The sequence below is a fragment of the Mastomys coucha genome, unplaced genomic scaffold, assembly GCF_008632895.1.
Source record: "Mastomys coucha isolate ucsf_1 unplaced genomic scaffold, UCSF_Mcou_1 pScaffold5, whole genome shotgun sequence".
NCBI classification, from domain to species: Eukaryota; Metazoa; Chordata; class Mammalia; order Rodentia; family Muridae; genus Mastomys; species Mastomys coucha.
In genome coordinates this window covers 103,934,916-103,954,247 of record NW_022196911.1, presented here as the reverse complement: position 1 = coordinate 103,954,247, position 19,332 = coordinate 103,934,916, and the positions used below count along the sequence as shown (strand labels likewise).

The 19,332-nt window shown below is 49.5% G+C and overlaps 1 protein-coding gene across 1 annotated transcript in view; it reads left to right on the top strand.

Annotated features, from left to right (window-relative positions):
* Cacng4 (calcium voltage-gated channel auxiliary subunit gamma 4) overlaps positions 1-2,630 on the top strand; it is a 59,507-nt gene extending 56,877 nt beyond the window's left edge. Inside the window, exon 4 of the mRNA XM_031350883.1 lies at positions 670-2,630. Within this exon, the coding sequence (XP_031206743.1) occupies positions 670-1,208 (539 nt within the window). The 3' untranslated portion in view covers positions 1,209-2,630. The remainder of the gene's footprint in view (positions 1-669) is intronic.
* Positions 2,631-19,332: the final 16,702 nt, after the last annotated feature.

The following is a 19,332-nucleotide window of genomic DNA, read 5'->3' as shown; positions in this document are numbered from 1 at the left end:
CCCAGCACCTGGGAGGTAGAGGCAAAAGAGTTCCAGACTAGGAGAGATGGCTCCCTGGTTAAGGACACTGGCTGCTCTTATAAAGGACCGAAGTTTGATTCCTAATACACACATGGTGGATCACAACTATCTGTAACTCCAGCTCTAGGGGATCTGATGCCCTCCTCTTCTTTTTTGGGCAGAAAGTGGTACACAGACATGCAGGCAAAACACCAATACACATGCACATAAAATAAGTATTTTAAACAGAGGATCAGGAGTTCAAAGCCATCCTCGGATACCTAGGAGTGTCTGAGCCAGCCTGGGCTGCATGATGCCCACTCAAAAGGAAAGAGAGGGAAGAAAAAAGGAGGGAGGGAGGAAGGGATGAAGAGAGGGTAGGAAGAAGAAAAGAATTAGTTACCAAGCCAGCTGAGGTAGTGCATGCTTGTAATCCCAACACTTGGGAGGTGGGGAATTAAGGTCATCCTCAGTTACATAAATACAGGGCAAGCCTGGGCTACATTAGATGCTGTCTCAAAAAAGAAAAATAAATCAACTACCATAATAAATAAATATTCATTGAGGAGAAGACTGGTCACCATCCCATGTTCCACAGCCTGTTCTCCATCCTCTTGTTCCTGCTATGAGTCTAACCTCCATCTCTCTCCCTACCCCACTTTCTTTCAGGCCTCAGTAATATCATCGGCATCATCGTCTACATTTCCAGCAACACGGGCGACCCCAGTGACAAACGTGACGAAGACAAAAAGAACCATTACAACTATGGCTGGTCTTTTTACTTTGGAGCCCTGTCGTTTATTGTGGCGGAGACCGTGGGCGTCCTGGCTGTAAACATTTACATTGAGAAAAATAAAGAGTTGAGGTTTAAGACCAAACGGGAGTTCCTCAAGGCCTCTTCCTCCTCTCCTTACGCCAGGATGCCGAGCTACCGGTACCGGCGACGGCGGTCCAGGTCCAGTTCAAGGTCCACCGAGGCCTCGCCCTCCAGGGATGCATCTCCTGTGGGCCTGAAGATCACCGGAGCCATTCCCATGGGTGAGCTGTCCATGTACACGCTATCCAGAGAACCCCTCAAGGTGACCACAGCTGCGAGCTACAGTCCGGACCAGGATGCTGGCTTCCTGCAGATGCATGACTTCTTCCAACAGGACCTAAAAGAGGGTTTCCACGTCAGCATGCTGAACCGGCGGACAACTCCCGTGTGACCTACCTACCCCTCTCAGCACAGGCCTCCCCCAAGGTGGCTGTTTGTGTGACACAGAACAGGGTGACCCTTAAGATTATAGACAGTGAACTGGAGCTGAGTGCAATCCTCCCTGGCTTCCAGAAGATGCCATGGGCTAGCTCAGAGTGAGGGAAGGTGGGAGATCGGAATCAGGGATAAGGTAGAAATGGAAGGCTGACTTTCTCCCAAGACAGGCTGTTTTGCTGCCCTCTGGGTTTTGGAACTTCTCAAGAGGCCCAAGAATTTTCCAGAAGCTGCATCAGCTTGCCTCTTGGGAACCAAGAAATCAGTCATGCCAGATGTCAAACACATCCCCCCGTCACCGGGCGCTGGGCCACAGGAAGGCTTCTTCCAGCCACTGGGACCTCTGGGCTCCCATCGGCTGTTTCTTGCCCAGAAGTTCCTGTGTCCTGGAGCCCAACATGAGCCTAAGCTCATTCCATTCCCCTCTGTGTCTCCCTCAGCCTCTGTCTGGCACCCTGGTGGAGCTGATGGTTGTAAATATCATCCTTCCTGATGGGAAAGCTCTACGGCTAACTGGTGCTTCAGCCTTGAGCTGTCCTGGAGCCGGCTTCTCTCCCCCTCAGGAGATCAGGATTCCAGGGCAAATTCAGAGGCTCTGCTGGCTTTCCTACCTGCTTCTGGAAGTTTCTGCTGAGCTCAGAATGTACAGGACATACTGACTAATCTTGGAGGTCTGGAGGATTTCACAGATCTGATGGAAGGTGTGGATGTGGCCTTTGGCTCTGTCCCTCCACACTGGCCTGAGGAACCACTCGGTCCCCTGAGCATCAGAGGGCCCTGCTGGGGCACGGAGCCACACTCCCACCTCCAAACTGGTGTTCTGAAACAGACATGCAAGCTTAAGTACAAGAAAGGGAAACCTGAGAGTTAGCAGAGACCAAAAAGAAGAAAGAAAGAGCATCCATTTTCCAAGTGGTTATGAATCGTGGCATACTGAAGAACATCCATAGAAGAGCAAGGTGTACTCACCTCTTTATCCTAAAGAAAAGCAACAACATCTCCCCCCAACTCCTGCCATTATAATTTATTCTGTCCACACCAGGACTTGCTGAACATTTGACTCAAGGGGCCATGCTGGGCTTTCTATCTTTGCCTGAATGCAAGGATGAGTTCTGTGTCCTCTACAGTTTGTCCAACCGATCCCCCTCTTCCTCTTGAGGTGAACAAAAAAGAAAATATGAGTGTGTCCAGGTTAGAAAGAACTCTCCAGAATGTGAAACTCGCCCTCTTTTCTATAACACACGTGCTTTCTAAGGATCAATGGTTTCTTACTTTTTGAGACTTCTTAATCCACTTTTGAACAGTCATCTGTGACCCCGGTAACTGTCTCACTTAGAAGTGACAAGCCAATTCTTACCTCAGTCACCTGCTCATGGAGCCCCACCCCCCACCCCTAGGCTAACTCAGAGTTCAGACGCAGGTCCATCTGTCCTTTCCTGCCCCCGCCCCACCACCGGAAGAAGACAGCCCATATCCTAGCTCCAGCCAATTGCCTACGAGCTGGTGCGCTGAGATGTGAGCATGCCAAGGCTCCTTTGTGCTTGCTCAGAACCATTCCCTCTGGCCAGGTTGGCTCTTCAGTATGTGTCCAAGCATGTGCAGCAATGAGTGCCAATGTCAAGACGTGTGGTCTGTCCCCGCTGCAGGCCCTCTCCCTGCCTACCTCCCCACCCACCCTCCCCTCTCCTCTACCACCATTATAACATCTAATGAGGTTGAAGGAAGCCCCAGCCCCCAGGGAGACCCAGGACCTGTCTGATGTCTCTTCTGGCAATAGAGCAGCCTGGGGGTAAACTTCTATACAAACCGCCACGATCCCAATTGTGGTCCCAGAAGTTTCCATGATTCCACATAAAAAAGTTGTATTCCGATGACTCCTACCTCTTGTCCGGTTCCAGGCAGAGTGCACAGACCCACTCCAGGGATCAAAAAGGAGTTAGGAAGAAAAGAGACCGGGGGGCGGGGGGGGAGAACACAGGAAGAAGGTCTCAGCGGACCCAGCCCGCACTGACTGCCGGCCTCATTCTGGGGACCCTGGTCTCCAGCTTCACCCTCCCTGTGGGACAAAGGGAGTAGAGCTGGACCCTACTGCTGACAGGCTCAGGTCTGGCTCCCTCTCTGAAGGGACATGTGACGTGAGCCCACCTTCCTACCCTTTGTCCCAACCCCTCCCCATGTGTGTTTCACCAGTTAAGCCCCTGTGACCCTGTACCCATCAATGGTTTGGGATTGTTAGTTCTGTCTTTTTTTTTTTTAATTAAATAAAAACATTTTTAAAATGTTCTATTCTTGATGTGGGGATGTGAGGAACTTGCTCTTTTGAGGTCCTTATGGGTGTCTAGTGTCCCAATGTAAGAATTATGTGGGGCATCCCGGAGAAAGAGGGTGAGGGGGTGAGGGTGGACACCATGTGGACAAGACTGATGTCTCTGTCTTGAATCTGAGGACCAGGCCAGGCTTAGTCTGCAGGTGCTTTACCATTGAGATGCTTTTCCACGGATAAGCTGGGAGCAACTGAGCAAATGGTGGGGCTTGGCAAAGCCCTGAACTCCCCAGGGCCATGGGAACTGGCAGCTCAGGATTCCCAGGGACACTTTTTCTTGGTATCCTTCTAACATGGGAAGAAAGAGGGCTGGGTAACCAGGACAGAGAGTTTAGGGGGGCAGCCTCCTAGTATGGTGCCCTTTCCTGGGACCAGGATGCAAGAGGCCTTCTTGAAGGAGACACTAGCTGAGACAAATGTCCAGCAAAGCTTCCCTTTGCTGATAAAGGACTGAACTGCCTCCGCACCCCCACATACCACAGAGTCAGGGCCGCCCAGCTGCCACTGCCCTTGGCACAGGGAGGGGCAGGGTGAGAGAGGGAGAGAAGCACCAGGTTGACCATCCACCCAAGCTATACTTGGCAGATTGCACAGGCTCTGACAACTGTGCTATGAGTCACCAGCTTCTCCCTGGCGTGGCCTTTGCTGGGTATCAGAGGCCCAAAGAAAGAGCATTAGTGACTTGCCTTAGTTCTGCCCACCACACAGCCCAGGGACATCGCCATCCCATGGCACCATTCCTGTCTCGTAGAACTGTGATCTGGAATTTTCTTCCCGAGTGATGGGCTAGCTCTGCTGGTCTCTTTCGAACCGTGCTTTCTTTCCTTCCTTCTTCAAAGGCTTCTTGCATCCTGGTGCCAGGGAAGGGCACCAAGCTAGGGACTGAGATCTGTTGTTCCCATACCTCTGCCTTCTCCCAGCCTGTCTGAACTCTGTCCTGGTTTCTTATCCCTCTTTCAAACACATGTCCCCGAGTGTGCTGAGCCATCAGGTCCCACAGCCTGGGGAGTTCGGGCTTTTGCCAGGCCCCACCAGTGACCATAATGTAGATTGGCTGTGTTGCTAGCCTGGAGCCAGTTCTGCCTGGAGTTAGCACCTTGCGCCAAAACGCCCATGTCCACTGTTTATTCTTAGCCTGGAGGAAACCCTGTCTCAGCAGAAGCTGTGCAGTCATCCTGGGCCGACGCTCGTGCCAGCCTGCATTTAGGGACATGCCACCACCTCCTTCAGTCACGTGGTCACGTGTCTAGCTGAGCTGAAAGTGCTGCCTCCATAATTTGCAGAGATAGGTCTGTTAGAACCAACACAGAAACCAAGGCTACAGTTCCTTAATGAGAATAAAATTTCAGGGCTGGAGGTGGCAGGGTGGCTCAGTCAGTAGAGTGCCTGCCTTGAAAGCATGAGGACCTAAGTCCGATCCCCAGAGCTCACTTAAAGATGTCTAGCCTAACATGGTTGGTTCTGACAGTCTCAGTATTGGGAAGGCAGAGATGGGAGTATCTCTGGCCAATCAGATGCTCTCCAAGGCCAAGGAGAGACCCTGCCTCAAAGGATGGGGACACAGTCTCTGAGGATGGTCTCCATGTACACATGCACTCATTTGAACCACTACATACACACACACACACACACACACACAGAGAGAGAGAGAGAGAGAGAGAGAGAGAGAGAGATTTGTTTTATTTGGTTGGTCAGTCAGTTGGTTGGTTGGTTTTTATTTGTGGCTTTTTGAGTCAAGGTTTCTCTGTGTAATGATCCTGGCTGTCTTCAGACTTGCTTTGTAGGACTGGCTGGGCTCAAACTCACAGAGATCCCGCTGCCTCTGCCTGCCAAGTGCTGGGATTAAAGGTGTGCACCACCAATGACCACATGCATCCATTTCTAAAAAGAAGAAAACACATTGGGAGGCAGAGACAGGCGGATTTCTGAGTTTGAGGACAGCCTGGTCTACAGAGTGAGTTCCAGGACAGCCAAGGCTATACAGAGAAACCCTGTCTCGAAAATACCAAAAAAAAAAAAAAAAAAAAAAAAAAAAAAAAAAAAGTGTGAAGAAAACACAAACACTCCCCACCCAGCCCTGGGTTAGCTCAGTAGTTTCCATGCTAGCCTTCCACGTATTCCATAAGAGGTCAATTATATGCTCAACAGCCCCAAGTGTTAATGGTGAAGAGAAAAGAACTTCATTTGCCATATGAAGTCCAGCCGGTAGTGTAGAGACAGGCCCTGGTCTATGCAGTCATGCAGATTCCAGCCCAGGCTGTGGAGGTGGCCCTGTGGCAGGTGGAACTTGAAAGCAGGTGATTTGGGTTTGAATGGTCCAGGAAGTTGTGACCTCCTTTGGCATGCTGTCAGGCAGAACGCGGTCACGTCGCTACATCCAAGCACTAGAGAAAGTAGGGCTGTGGTCTACAGGAGGGGAAAAGAGTTAGGGGGACAACAGGCCAGGCTCTGCCCCCAGTGGACATCTTTGGGACCTCTTCCTGCCTTTCTACTCCCAGACCTTTTGAGGCGTGCTCACTTAAAAATGAAGTCTTTGCCTGTGACAGTACCAACCTTTATGTGTCCTGGGCTCTCCTTGGGTCTCATATGATATCTGGCCACATCTATATCCGGATATAGGAGCAGAGGACTCTGTTCCAGTCCTTTGTATAAGATTGGCCCGGGTCATCCTCTTCCCAAGTGAGGAACAGGTTTAACCCCATGCCTTTATCACACGCAGACACATCACCATTGAGCACATGACCAGCTGGTCTGGCCTGGCCTGGCCTCATCTGCCTGCTCATCATAGAAGAATCAATTCCAAAGATGGGGAGAGTGTGTAGAAGCAATGAGAAAAAGGAAGGCAACCTATTTAATTTTGTAACCACTAAAAGGGAGGAAGATTTCCTGCCCAGTGGCTCTCTGGTGGGAAAAGAGACTTTGCACCACAGTGGGCACTTGCCAATGCCTGAAACATTTCTCCTTGAAGCGGATGCATGTGGGTCTTCTGGGAGCTCAAAGGACGCTGCCAAATCTTGTTCAGTGCCCAGAATAGCCTCTTACCCTCAAAATGGTCTGTTCCAAACATTAGTAAAGCCAAGGCGAAGAACCTCATGCTAGCCTTAACTACAGAGAGGAAAGCCAAGGCACAGGATGGGGTGGTCACTCGTGTGAGACCATGCAGCTAGCTGCAGGGGACTTTTGTCTAGACAACCAACCTAAGATCTTTACTTTTCTAATACTCCACGTTCCATTTTCCTACCACATGGTAGGATTTCTGACTCTTTTTTTCCCCTCTTGATTGTTGAGCCATGCGTTTCTAAAATAGAAATTGGGGGGTTAAGAAAGGAAAGGGGGAAATGGCCCTCATCAGGGGATGCAGGGTGAGCAGCCTCCTTGAAGTCCGTCCCTGGATTTTGGAAACAGAATGTGGTAAGATTGAACAAGCTCAGAAGCATTGTCCAGCGTGACACACAGCCACACAGCTCGGTGGTGTCTTCCCCCTCTGGCCACATCTGGCAGCTGCAATGCTGTGGCTACGGGCCAGGAAACAGCATGATAAACCCCTGCCCTACCCCTCAGGGCAGCAGCAATGGGCAGCCATCAGCCTGTCGCAGCCTCGTCCCTGCTTTCAGACGAGGAGGCCTGCCACCAGGGCCTTTGAGAGAATGAATTAGATTTTAAACAAGGAACTGCTTTAAAAATACACAATGTAAACATTTCATCTGAGGGACTGGAGAAGTGGCTCCATGATTAAGGGCAGGGACTGCTGGCACTGAGGACCTGAGTTCAGTCTCCAGCATCCACATCGGGAGGTTTACAACTTACTGTAACTCCAGCTCTAGGGATCGGATGCCTCCAGCCTGTGCTGGTACCTGTGCTCAGGTGTACATACCCACATGCAGACACAACATCTACTCTACACAAAAGTAAGAAATGCAAGTCTTTTTGAAAGATAGAATTTGAATGCTCACGAGTGTTTACCAAGAACTCTCAAAGAGCTTCCAGTGTTGGAATGTTCTAGAACAGCTCATGAGAACCAGACCTCCCTACACCCACTGCTCTGGGACAGCATACCTGCATCTGATAGAGCCTTCCTATGGCTGGTTCCTTCCGCTGACAACCGCTTACTTCACTTTTCACGTGCCCCAGACTTGTAGATAGTAATGGCTAGGGTACTTGCAAGCCCCATCCAGCCAACTCTACTCCCTCCTTGGGAATATCTGGCTCACAAAGCTCACACATAGGGCTGAAAAAGCCCAGGGGCCCCAGAAGCCTGGCTGTACCAGCAGAGGACCTGCCCTGTGTTGCCAAAGTGGAGCCATTGGAGCTGGCTTCAAGGGAGTGAGGAGAGCCCAGAATGGGCCACCTGACTTTATGTCCCTCTGTGGGTGGGTCCCAGATACAGCACCTGACTGCCCAGCCCTCGAGATGGGGGGGGGGGAAGGGTGGGACCATTCAGGGGCCTTAGAGTCCAGAGGGGAGGGAAATAGATACTCCACAGAGATGTGTTTAAACTTGCAGCTTTCAACAAAACTGCTGAAGGGACCTCAGAGACCTGAGACTGAAGTCAAGGAAGGATCCCAACTCCTGCTTCTGCTTCTGTGTGTGTGTGTGTGTGTGTGTGTGTGTGTGTGTGTGTGTGTGTGCATACACATATGTACACATTTACACTGCATAGAGATTACACATGTGTACGCATGCATACACAGAGAGGGGCCAGGGGAGCTGTGGTTTAAGGAGATGCCTCTGTCTCTATTTACTGGTTTTGATCACAAGACTCTTCCCATAGCATTTTTTACAAGACCTCATGTGTCCCTGGCCGGCTTAGAAACTATGAATGATAACTTCAAACTTCTAATTCTCCTGCCTCCACTTCTCAAGTGTTGGCATTACAAGTATATACCACCACATCCAAGTTATATAATGTGTGCGGGGAGGGGGTTGAATTCAAGGCTCTATGCATACTATGCAAGTAATCTAGCAACTGAGCTGTGCCCCAGGCCCCTAGCAACATCTTTAAGTATTCTTCAAAAATATTATTTTGGTTTGCTGTGCTGGGAATAAAACCCAGGGCCTCAAGCATGTTAAACATGATCTTCACCACTGAGCTATGGGCCCAACACAAAAACCAATATTTAATAGCCCCAAACAATAGAGAGATGGATATTTGAGTGATCCTATTGCTGAACATTGCTATTTGCTTACCAGCAGGTGGCACCTGAATGGAGCCACCCCTCGCCCCTCACAGCTCTCATCTCTCACACTATATTTGGAGATCTGATGATCTCTGTCAGGACTTCCATCCTTGACTCTGAGGCCGATGAAAATCTCAGGCTTCTACACCTGGGGTGTTAGCTGGTTTTCTTCCTTTGTTATAACAACAAATACCTGACAAAGGCAACGCAAGGAAGAAAGGGTTTCTTTTAGTGCTCGGTTTGAGGATGCAGCCCATCATGGCATGGTGGGAGGAGCTTGAGGCAGCTGGCCAACCTACATCCATGATCAGGAAGAAGAGAGAGGTGACGGGGCTTCATGCACTTTCTCCTTTCTATTGAGCCTAGGATCCCAGCACATTGGGTGATGCCACCCACATTCAGGGTGTGTCTTATCATCTTAATTAAAATAATCTAGACCAGTGGTTCTCAACCTGTGGGTCACAAGCCCTTTGGATGTTGAAAGACCCTTTCACAGGGGTCACCTGAGACCGTTAGAAAACAGATATTCACATTACAGTTCATAGCAGTAGCAAAATTACAGTTATGAAAGAGCAACCAAAATAATTTTATGAATGGGGGGATGGTCACCGCAGCATGAGGAACTGCATTAAAGGGCTCTGGCATTACAAAGGTTGAGAACCATTGAGCAAGAGGATCCTTCACTGACATACTCAGAGGCCAACCTAATCTAGATGCTGTCTCACAGACATACCCGGTGACTAATCTAGTCTGGATGATCCTCTTCAGACATGCCTAGAGGCTTTGCCCCTAGCTAATTCTGTATCCTAAGATGCTCGTCCCAGTAGACCACACTCTTGTCCGTCCTCAGCCATTCCCAAGTGCATTCCAACCCCCTCCCCATCATACAGCCCAGCCCATCAGCTAACAGAGCTGAGGGGGAAATCCCCCAAACCTAGAAACGTCAAACAGCCACTGAATACAGGCTGGAGGCCTGACAAGATGGCTCAGTGGGTAACGCACTTGCCACCAAGCCTGAGGGATGACCTGACTTCAATCCCTGGGATTTTACATGGGGTAGGGAACCAACTCTCAGAAGACACACACACACACACACACACACACACACACACATGCTGCACGCACGCATGCTAACTTCCCTGAAGGGTTCTCAGTTTAGTTCAGCTGGGCCAGAGACCCGTGGTTTCTCTCTTCTCATAGCCTAGAACCCCTACTGGAGGCTCCATGGCCGACTCTAGAGTCACCTGGAAATTCACTTCCTCAAAGATCTGACAGAGGAAGCCTGGCAAATCCTCTCTCACAGTTAGAAAACCCCACAGCCTAGCATCTGGACCCAAGGACAAGTGTCCTGACGGCAAGAAAAAAAAAAAAGAGAAGTCTCAGGAGATGGAAAAGCCTTTCTGGGCTCGGGAGAAAATATTCCTGCTCTTGACTGGGAATGGCAGTTGCGGAAGACGTGGTAGCAAGGATTCTGCTGTGGTTGCTTTTGAGATAGCCTGTCTCTGGGACTCTGCCCTAGCTCTAGCTCCCCTTCCACCCCGCACCCATCCCCATTTCCATGATGCTCTCCAGAACTCCTAACATTGCCAAATGTCTCCACTGAGTTCTTTCCCATGCACCTGGAGCAAGGATCCAGCGGCCTCCTGTAATGACCCCGCCTCCCCCAAGCCTCTCTGTAGAAAGCTACCCACCTGGAAAGGCTCCTGCCCAGTTTCCTAGTATAGCTGCCCAGCCCCAGAAGGTATGTGGTAAGGGAAAGGGGGAGCTCTGGGGACCTGTAGGGTCCGAAAAGATGCTGAAAGAGAGATGCCTGAGACATGCAGTGTCCAACAAAACTGGCAAGACGATGATCTCAGGAACAGAAGACAGAAAAGTGAGGGTTATGTGCTCCCAGACTTGGAGTTACAGGAGGAGGCATCCAGTGCCAAATGTGGATAGCTCCAAACCCTTCCCTCAGGCAAAAATCCGTCTCTGCAGGCAGTAATGGGGCATCCCAATCCTTTCCTATCACTGTTATCCCCTAACTCCTCTCCACTATTCCTGCAGGTATGTCAGAGATGGTACCTCTGGTGACCAACTTCCTTTATGCCCCGAGCCCCACCCAAATCATACAAAAGAGGATCACTGTCCCTGAGGTAAGTTACTCTAAATGACTGGCTCCCAGCTCTCTGGGCCTCTCTACTATGCCAATAAATATATGTGTGCACAAATGGATAACCCAGTAAATCATTTTTAAAACGTTAAGTATTTTGCACTGGGGAGATTACCCTGGATTACCCATGTGATCTTAGTGCTAGCACAAAAGTCCTCAGAAAGGAAAGAGAGAAGCGGAAGAGCCAGGAATGTGCTGGAGGCAGAGGTCAGAGTGACAGGATTGCTGACTTTGAAGATGGACTGGGCCAGAGGCGGAGACGCACGCACGCACGCACGCACGCAGGCACGCATGCACGTACGCTCGCATGGAGGATTTGGCAGAACTTCCAGAGGAACAGTGCCCGGGCACATCCTCCCGTGAAGCAGCCTGAACTGTGAATCAATAGATGTGGAGTGTTTGACCCACTGAGTGTGTAATGGTTCCCAAAGCAGCAGAAAATGAGTGTGGGGGTCCTGGCCATGCCTTAGCGCATTGCTGACTCCCAACAACCATTCTTGGTGCCCTGTCTAAGCTGCCATCCAACCTCACAACGGCTGTATTGACTTTCCCAGCTCTCTGGACCCTCCCTAGACTTCTAGGCTCAGCACTTGACTTGGTCTATTAGGTCACCAAGGAAACCGGAGGCTTCATCTCTCTAAGAACTCCCATCTCTCTACCACCTATACACTAATCTGTCCCATGATGCTCCTCGTCCCCGCCATGGTAGAAGAGGTAACTAGCCCTCCTCCTCTTATCTGATGCCAAGCCTTCCAACTGATCCGGTTGTTCCTACCCCCTCTTCTGGAATCTTTTTATTTTCTGAGTTTCCTTTTTAAAAACTTTTTATTAATTATTACTATCATTCTGTGTGTGTATGATGATGGAGGCATGTACCACGGCACTTATGTGAAGGTCATGGGACAGCGCTATGGAGTCAGTTCTTGGCTTACATCTTTATGTGGGTTCTGGGACTCGAACTCAGGTCCACAGGCTATACAGTTTAGTCTTCCAGCACTTTCACCCCTTGCTGAGCCATCTTGCTGGCCTTCCTCTGGAATCTTGCTCAAGGGTGTAAACACATTTGATTTAGCTCCTAAAATAGCAAATTAATCTTCTTCTAGCCTACCAGCCCTTCGGATCTTTGCTCTCCTGTGACCTTCCTTTCTAAGCTAAGCGTGTCACAAGAATGGCCCATGCGAGCTGTGTCCTTCCTTACTTGCTATCCATTCCTCGGCTACCATCATAAATTATTATTTGTGGCATTGCTTTATTGCCTGTTGGTTGTTAAAAATCAGTGGGCACTTTTCCATCTGGACCTTTGTCACACCTCATCTTATTGGATGCTGCCTTCTAGTAACCCTAGGCTTAATACCTTAAGCTCAAAATTGCTGACTCTCAGGGATTGCAATCTGCCTACTCATGATTTCCTCCAAATGGAGGGATAGACTCCATTGGCAACAGTGAGTTTAAGTTCTAGCCAATTCAAGAGCGTTGCCCAACATGAGTGTTCACTGCGCATTTGGAACATTTGACTTGAACTGGCAAACTCTTCCTTCCTCTTGAGCCTTCTATGACAGCAGCGAGCCAGCTTCAGCCTCACAAGTGAGAACAATTCGCATGGCAGAGCAGCAAGAGGGCAGATTCCTAGATGCATGGTTTCTTGGATGAAAATGGTTACCTTACCACCCTGTAGTCTAGACTATAACTTACAAAGGAGATGTACTACCAAGCAAAGCCATTGCCTTCGAGGCTCCTGATTATAACAACAGACTAGCCAAAGAACACAGTATCTGAACCTCAAACCCAGTTTCTCTCTGGGGTATCATGTTCTAGTCAACGACATCACTGCCTGCCAAAGCCCCTGCCTTAGTTAAGGTCTCCATTGCTTGGAGAGACACCATGACCAAGGCAACTCTTATAAAGGCCAACATTTAATTGGGGCTGTCTTACAACTTCAGTCTCCTATCATCATGGTGGGAAGCATGACATCATGCAGGCAGACTCAGTGATGGAGAAGGAGCCAAGAGTTCCACATCTTGATCCGAAGGCAGTCAGGAGGAGAGTCTCTTCCACAGTGTGTGGAGCCTGAGCATAAGAGGCCTCAGGCCCACCTACAAAGCTTCACACTTCCTCCAACAAGATCACATCCCCTCCAATAAGGCCACACCTCCTAATAGTTCAACTTCCTGGGCCAAGCATATTCAAACCACCACAGCCTCCATGATCCCAGTCATTGCTCTTTCCTGTAGTCAGTCTCTCATCAAATCCTTTTGTGTCTACACCTGTGGGTTTTCCAAACAGACCCTCTCCTTCTTGGCTCCTGCCTTGGTTCACTTGGCAACTACCAATCCTGACAGACAGCTTTGATGCAAGTGTGGTGGTTTGAATGCAAATGACCCCATAAGTAGCTCATACACTGAAACACTTGGTCCCTAGCTGATGAAACTGTTTGGGAAGGATTAGGAGGTGTGGCTTTGGGAGTGGGCCATGAGGTCTCTCTCTCTCTCTCTCTCTCTCTCTCTCTCTCTCTCTCTCTCTCTCTCTCTCTCTCTCTTTCTCTCTGCCTTGTGGTTGTTTTAAAATGTGAGCTCTCACCTCCTGCCTACTGCCATGCCTGCCTACTGCCATGTTCCCCACCATAATGATCATGGACTCTGCAACTCTAAGCCCCAATAAATTCTTCCTTCTAGAACTGTGGTCCTCAACCTTCCTAAGGCTATGGCAACCCTTTAATACAGTTCCTCATGCTATGGTGACTCCCAACCATAAATATATTTTCATTGCTAATTCATAACTGTAATTTCACTACTGTTATGAGTTGCGATGTAAATATCTGTGTTTTCCGATGGTCTTAGGTGATCCCTGTGACAAGGTCATTCAGCCCTCAAAGAAGTTGCTACCCACAGGTTGAGAACCTCTGTTCTGTAAGTTGCCTTGGTCAAGATGTCTCTCCATGGCAATAGAAAAGTGATTAAGACATAAGATATAAAGCTACCTTGCTCAAAGCCCTTTAATAAAAGCAAGGCTTGTGGCTCAGGCCTGTGACCCTGGCTCCTCAGGAAGCTATGGCAGGAAGATTACAGGTTCAAGGCCTGCCTGGTTACAGAGTGAGTTCAGGGACTCTGAATGGGACCCTGTCTCAAAAGAACAAGAGACAAGCCGGAAAAATGGCTGAGCAGGTAAAGGCACATCTCAAAAAAGCTTGGCCACCCGAGTTCCCCCAGAAGCCATGTAAAGGGTAGGAGAGAACAAAGCCCACAGTCATCCTCTGACCTCCACATGCGCACTGTGGCATGAGACTTCCCTGCTCCCATCATGCGTACAGTACAATTAAAAATTAGGGGGTGGGGGGCAGGGGAGGGTGCTGGAGAGATGGCTCAGAGGTTAAGAGCACTGACTGCTCTTCCAGAGGTCCTGAGTTCAGATTCCCAGCAACCACATAGCGGCTCACAACCATCTGTAATGGGATCCAATGCCCTCTTCTGGTAAGTCTGAAAACAGCTACAATGTTCTCCTATACATAAAATAAGTAAGTATTTTTTAAAATATTGTTGTCCTTTTTTTGGCACAGAGTTTCTCTGTGTAACCCTAGCTGTCTTGGAACTCACTCTGTAGACCAGGCTGGCCTCAAACTCACAGAGATCTACTTGCCTGTCTCCCAAGTGCTGGAATTAAAGTCATGTGTCACCATGCTGGTCCAATTAAAAACAATTAATTTTAAAAAGGTAAATAACAAGAAGGAAAATACTTCAATCATTCTCAACATTCTTATGCCTATGACTCTGGAACATTCTGTCTTTTTACACGGTTTCTAGGGCCCTGCAAGGTCTGACCCTGATGACCTCTTTCCCCTCATTTTCCTTTTATAAACTACATGCAGTTTTAAAAATCTGGGTCCTTTGCTTCCCAGTTGCCTCCCATCTTCCAGTCCACTCCTCAGCATCTTCCCGAACTATGCTAACCAGTGTCGCTATCCTGCCTTTGTACGCTCAGGGTGAGCTGTCCCTCAAATGACCTTCGTGGCCCACAAGAAGGACTCACAGAATGAAAAAGCTTTTACCCTGATTGTGACTGCTCCATTTAGTGTTTTAATTTAATTTCCCGCTTCACCTTTATGGATGAAGATTCAAATTAGCAAAAGAAGAGGGTCCACACAGCAGAGTTTAGACAAGACCAGGTGCGGACTTTCAGCTGACCTTGCAAAGCAAAGTAATAAGGTCGAGTGTAATGTCGCGTGTCACTACACATACGAACTCCTGCGAGTCAGGACAACTCCTGTGACTTCATGTTCAGAATTTCTTCTTAAGGTCAAATAAGAATGTGATGCCAGTGTGAACGACCTTAGAGGTTTAGTATCTAGCTTGAGTTAAACTGGCAAGGTCAGGAGCGAGGGATAAATCCCTTCCCATGATGCTGCTGACTTTAATCATATGTATGCTCAATTTGCATATTCATAAGATGGTAAATAAGGGTCTTTCCCTAGGATTTCACTCAGAACACAGGCTGCCTTACTGCGCATGCACCCAAGACCAACCCTACCAGGATGAGTGCCCATTCTCCCGTTCCCTGACGTGCCCTGGAGTACTTTGAATAGAAACTAACCACAAAAGGAGAAGTTTGCAAGAAGTCACTAAGGGAGGAGAAACTTATTCCCAGGCGTACATATGGCTCAGTGCAGGTGAGGGTCCTGGGTTGCAAGGTGCATTGTTAGAACAGGAGTATGTGCATTGCCCAAACCAAGTTCCAACCCAAATTGCTATACCATCCCCATGCTTGCCTGCTTCCACTGTGTAAAACATCCCTCAGAAACCAGAGGTAAATTATTCAAGTGTTACCAGATTGACCACTATTGCCATTTTTAGGTCCTTGTGACCTTCAACACATAGATATTTCCTTTGGGTCATCTAGTGGATTAGAGTATATGATCTACTGTTCCTTTCTCTTCACCCATGCATGCACCCACCCATCCAACAGTCACTCCGTAACCGCTTATGAAGATGGCTCCGTGGGTTCGGGTCTGGACTGAGCCGGTGGAGCAGATCCAGAATGAGTATCTAGCATTGCCTTAGCGCTTGCCTTCTAGAAGTTTCTCACTCATCCGGGAAAATAGATACATCCGTAGTCTACAAATAACACTGCCCTGAATCAACTGCTTGCTCTTATTAGTCTGCTCTGACCACTGTTGATATAACAAAATGCCACAGACTGGGTGGCTTAAATAAGCAGAAATGTATTCCCTCACAGTTCTGATGCCAGCATGGTTGGATTTTTCAGAGAGCTCAGATTCCTTGGCTCGCAGACAGCTGTCTTCTCTCCGTGTCCTCACATGACTAAGAGAGAGGCTGAGACGGTCCTGACCTCATCTTACAATCCCATTAGGGGGACTCTACTGGCGCGACCTCGCCTACACCTAATTCTCTCCTCAGACCTCGTCCATTCAAATATCATCGCTGTCACGCTTAGGACTTCTAGATGTGAATTATAGGAGCCATAATTCAGCTCCTAGCATCTGTCATGGGCTAAGCTGGTAAACCCATCCTCTTAATCTCTACACCAGCTCCCTCCAGGCCCATTGCCCTGCGTTTACAGAGGAGGAAAGGGCGGCTTAAAGAGGCTCAGGTCCCGCTGGGAGCCACACAGCTGGAGACTGGCCCAGTGGGGTGTGATCCTGGGGCCACTGGCTCTGTCCCCAGTAAACTTCTGCCCACTCTCCTGCTACCCATGGGAGATGCTCCCCTGCCTGGCACTCTAGGAAGCACCCAAAGTGGGCAGGCAATGTGGAGGTCACCAGGCCCTGGCTCCCAGCAAAAGCCTAGCTTCTGAGCCCCTTCCTGGCCTAGCAAGGCCCTCAATGAGTCGACCTGGAACTTGGGAGTGGCCTTTGAGCAGAAATTGGTGTAACTGGGGAGATTTAGCACAGAAGAAGAAAACGACTCATCTGCAGTCACTGGAGCTGTCAACCAAGTGGCGCGCTTCACACATCAACAGCTTCAAAAAGAAAAGGCCATCAATGTTTAATGCCTCCGCTCTCCGGGGTGGAAGACACAGGCACACACCTGCCCCCTGCAGAGGGAAATGCAGAAAGAAGTTGCTAGGTGCCTGGCTTCCTTTGTGGCTGTACCGTGACATCCTGGATGACACTAAATGTACCCCTAAGCTTTACCCCATCCTAAGACACCCCCCCAAAGGTAGTATGGGAGAGCAAAGGGTGCCCCAATGCCCGGAAATTAAAAATGTATTTGTATACCTCACAAGCCCACAATTGCTAAAATTAAGTAGGTTTTTTTATTCTAGATACTTTGTCTTCAAATAGCAGGTGTGTCTTGTTCCCCAAACAGTGCTTCACTGGACATCAGACTCATACTGGCTGTATCTGAAGCCACCCTTTGTCCCCTAAGCATGGGACGTCTAAAGGGCTCAAAGGCCCTGCAAAGTCTCAGCCCCTCAGAGGTGTCCATGGAAAGGACGGACTCCACGGACACAGAGTGGCTCTCTGAGCTCAGCGGGGACAACAGCAAGTGTCAGCAAAACGTTCGGCCATGGGTTAGCCACACTTGATGTCCGGTTGAGAATAAGGAGGTGGGGACAGGGAGGAGAAGAAGCAGAGACAGGAGAGGTTTGTAGAGGAGCTCCTGGGAGATTGTGCCCCGGGGACGGGGCTCTCATGGAAAAGTGACAGTTCCGATGGAATCACACTAATACAAGCCCCTGCATGCAGATGGCAGGCCTCAGTTTACCTCCCACAACCTATTCAGATCATCTCCGCTCAGTGCTCATCTCTGAGCCGCAGACTGCTCATCTGTTCCAGGACTCTTTAAACGTTTCTCCCAGTTCCAGCCATGGGCTCAGAGTTCAGGGCATGAAATTATGACACCTGGCTTTCCCATTTCCCTGGGGTGTGGACAAATGACACCTTGTGTCTGAGTCTGTGTGCCCTTATCTATACAGTGGGAGTGACAGTTGTGCTCACCCTGTGGATTACTGGGAAGACTGACTTGACAGCCTGCTTTTGTCTATGGCAGAATGGCTGTCGGGAGTGACTTAAGGGGAGAAGGATTTACTTGGCTCACAGTTGAGAGAGCTCAGTCCAACATGGTGAGGACGGCATGTCAGCGTGGGCTCGGTGGAGGCAACGGGAACCTTTGTGGCATGACCTGTTACATCTTAGTATATCAGAAGTCAGAGGACTCGCTGGAAGCAGGCTGAGCCTCCAGAGGTCCCTAGAGCCCTCCTCCAGTGACCTCCACCCGCCATGCCTCCCACACTCATACCAACCACCCAGCAGGCAGGACTCCAGCAGAGGACCACTTACACAGCAAGCACTCTCTGAGGAGAAGCTACGGTAAATTCTCAGTAGGTTGACACTCCAGTGATGTCAGCATCTGAAGGCTTCTCACACCTGACAAGAGCCTTCCTAAAACATTCATAAACCTGAGGCTGGGATTTTTTGAGGTGCGACGCCCTGCCCAGCTCTCGTTTGGGTTCTAGTTCCAGTCATGTGTCAACCTAGATTCACTCAAAGAGGCTACCTGCTGAGCTGAGACAGCGGTAGACAGCAGAACCTCAGGAGCTGGGCGAGGAAACACAAGACCATCAGACAGGGGTCCCAAACCTTCCCACGTTATCCACTCTATCTGCATCCCGTTTGCTTCTTATGGGTCACCTATGAATCAACCTCCTTCTATCCCTGTTTGAAAATGAAATGGCCCCGAGACATAACCCAATTGGTAGCCTGCTTGCTGGGCATGCACAAGGCCCTGGCTTAAGCCCCAGCACCACACGAACTGGGCATGGTGACACATGAAAGTAATCCCAGAGCTTGGGAGGTGGAGGCAGAGAGAATGAGAATTTGGAGGACTCCTTGGCTACATAGCAAGTGTGAGGCCAACGTGGGCTAAATGAGAAGCTACATGTGAGGTGAGGAGGGAACAGAATGGAAAATCTTTATTGCCTGTCTCTGAAAACAGTCCAGTCCAGTCCGGTTCCTGGCCTTATGACCCTCGAGGCTGTTCCGTGGGCTGCAGAGAGCTGTTCGCAAATGTCTGAAAAGCACAAGGGCTTGTGAACCTTGGGAGCGGAGCTGCTCCTCTGGGCCCAGTCGAAGGTAGATGACAATAGTAAAACACGTGACCTGTCAGGCCTGGGAACTAGATGGAATGTTCCTGGGACTCGGGGGACAAGGTAGGACTTGCCACTAAAGGTAGGACTTGGGAGGTGGGCTCTGTGGGAGTTCCTTCTGCCCTCCTGCAGACAGTTTCCTGAGTTCCTCACATACACTGGTGTCAGTAGCTTCCTTAGCAGTGTGAGAGGGGAAAATTGCGCAGTCAGGAACTCTTGGGGTCCTCCTTACCTGATAATGCCTTTTGGTTCTGAGCACCCACACAGCTAATGAGCCTGTTGCCCACTGCCCACACGCCCAGCCATCCACCCCCACTCACACACACAC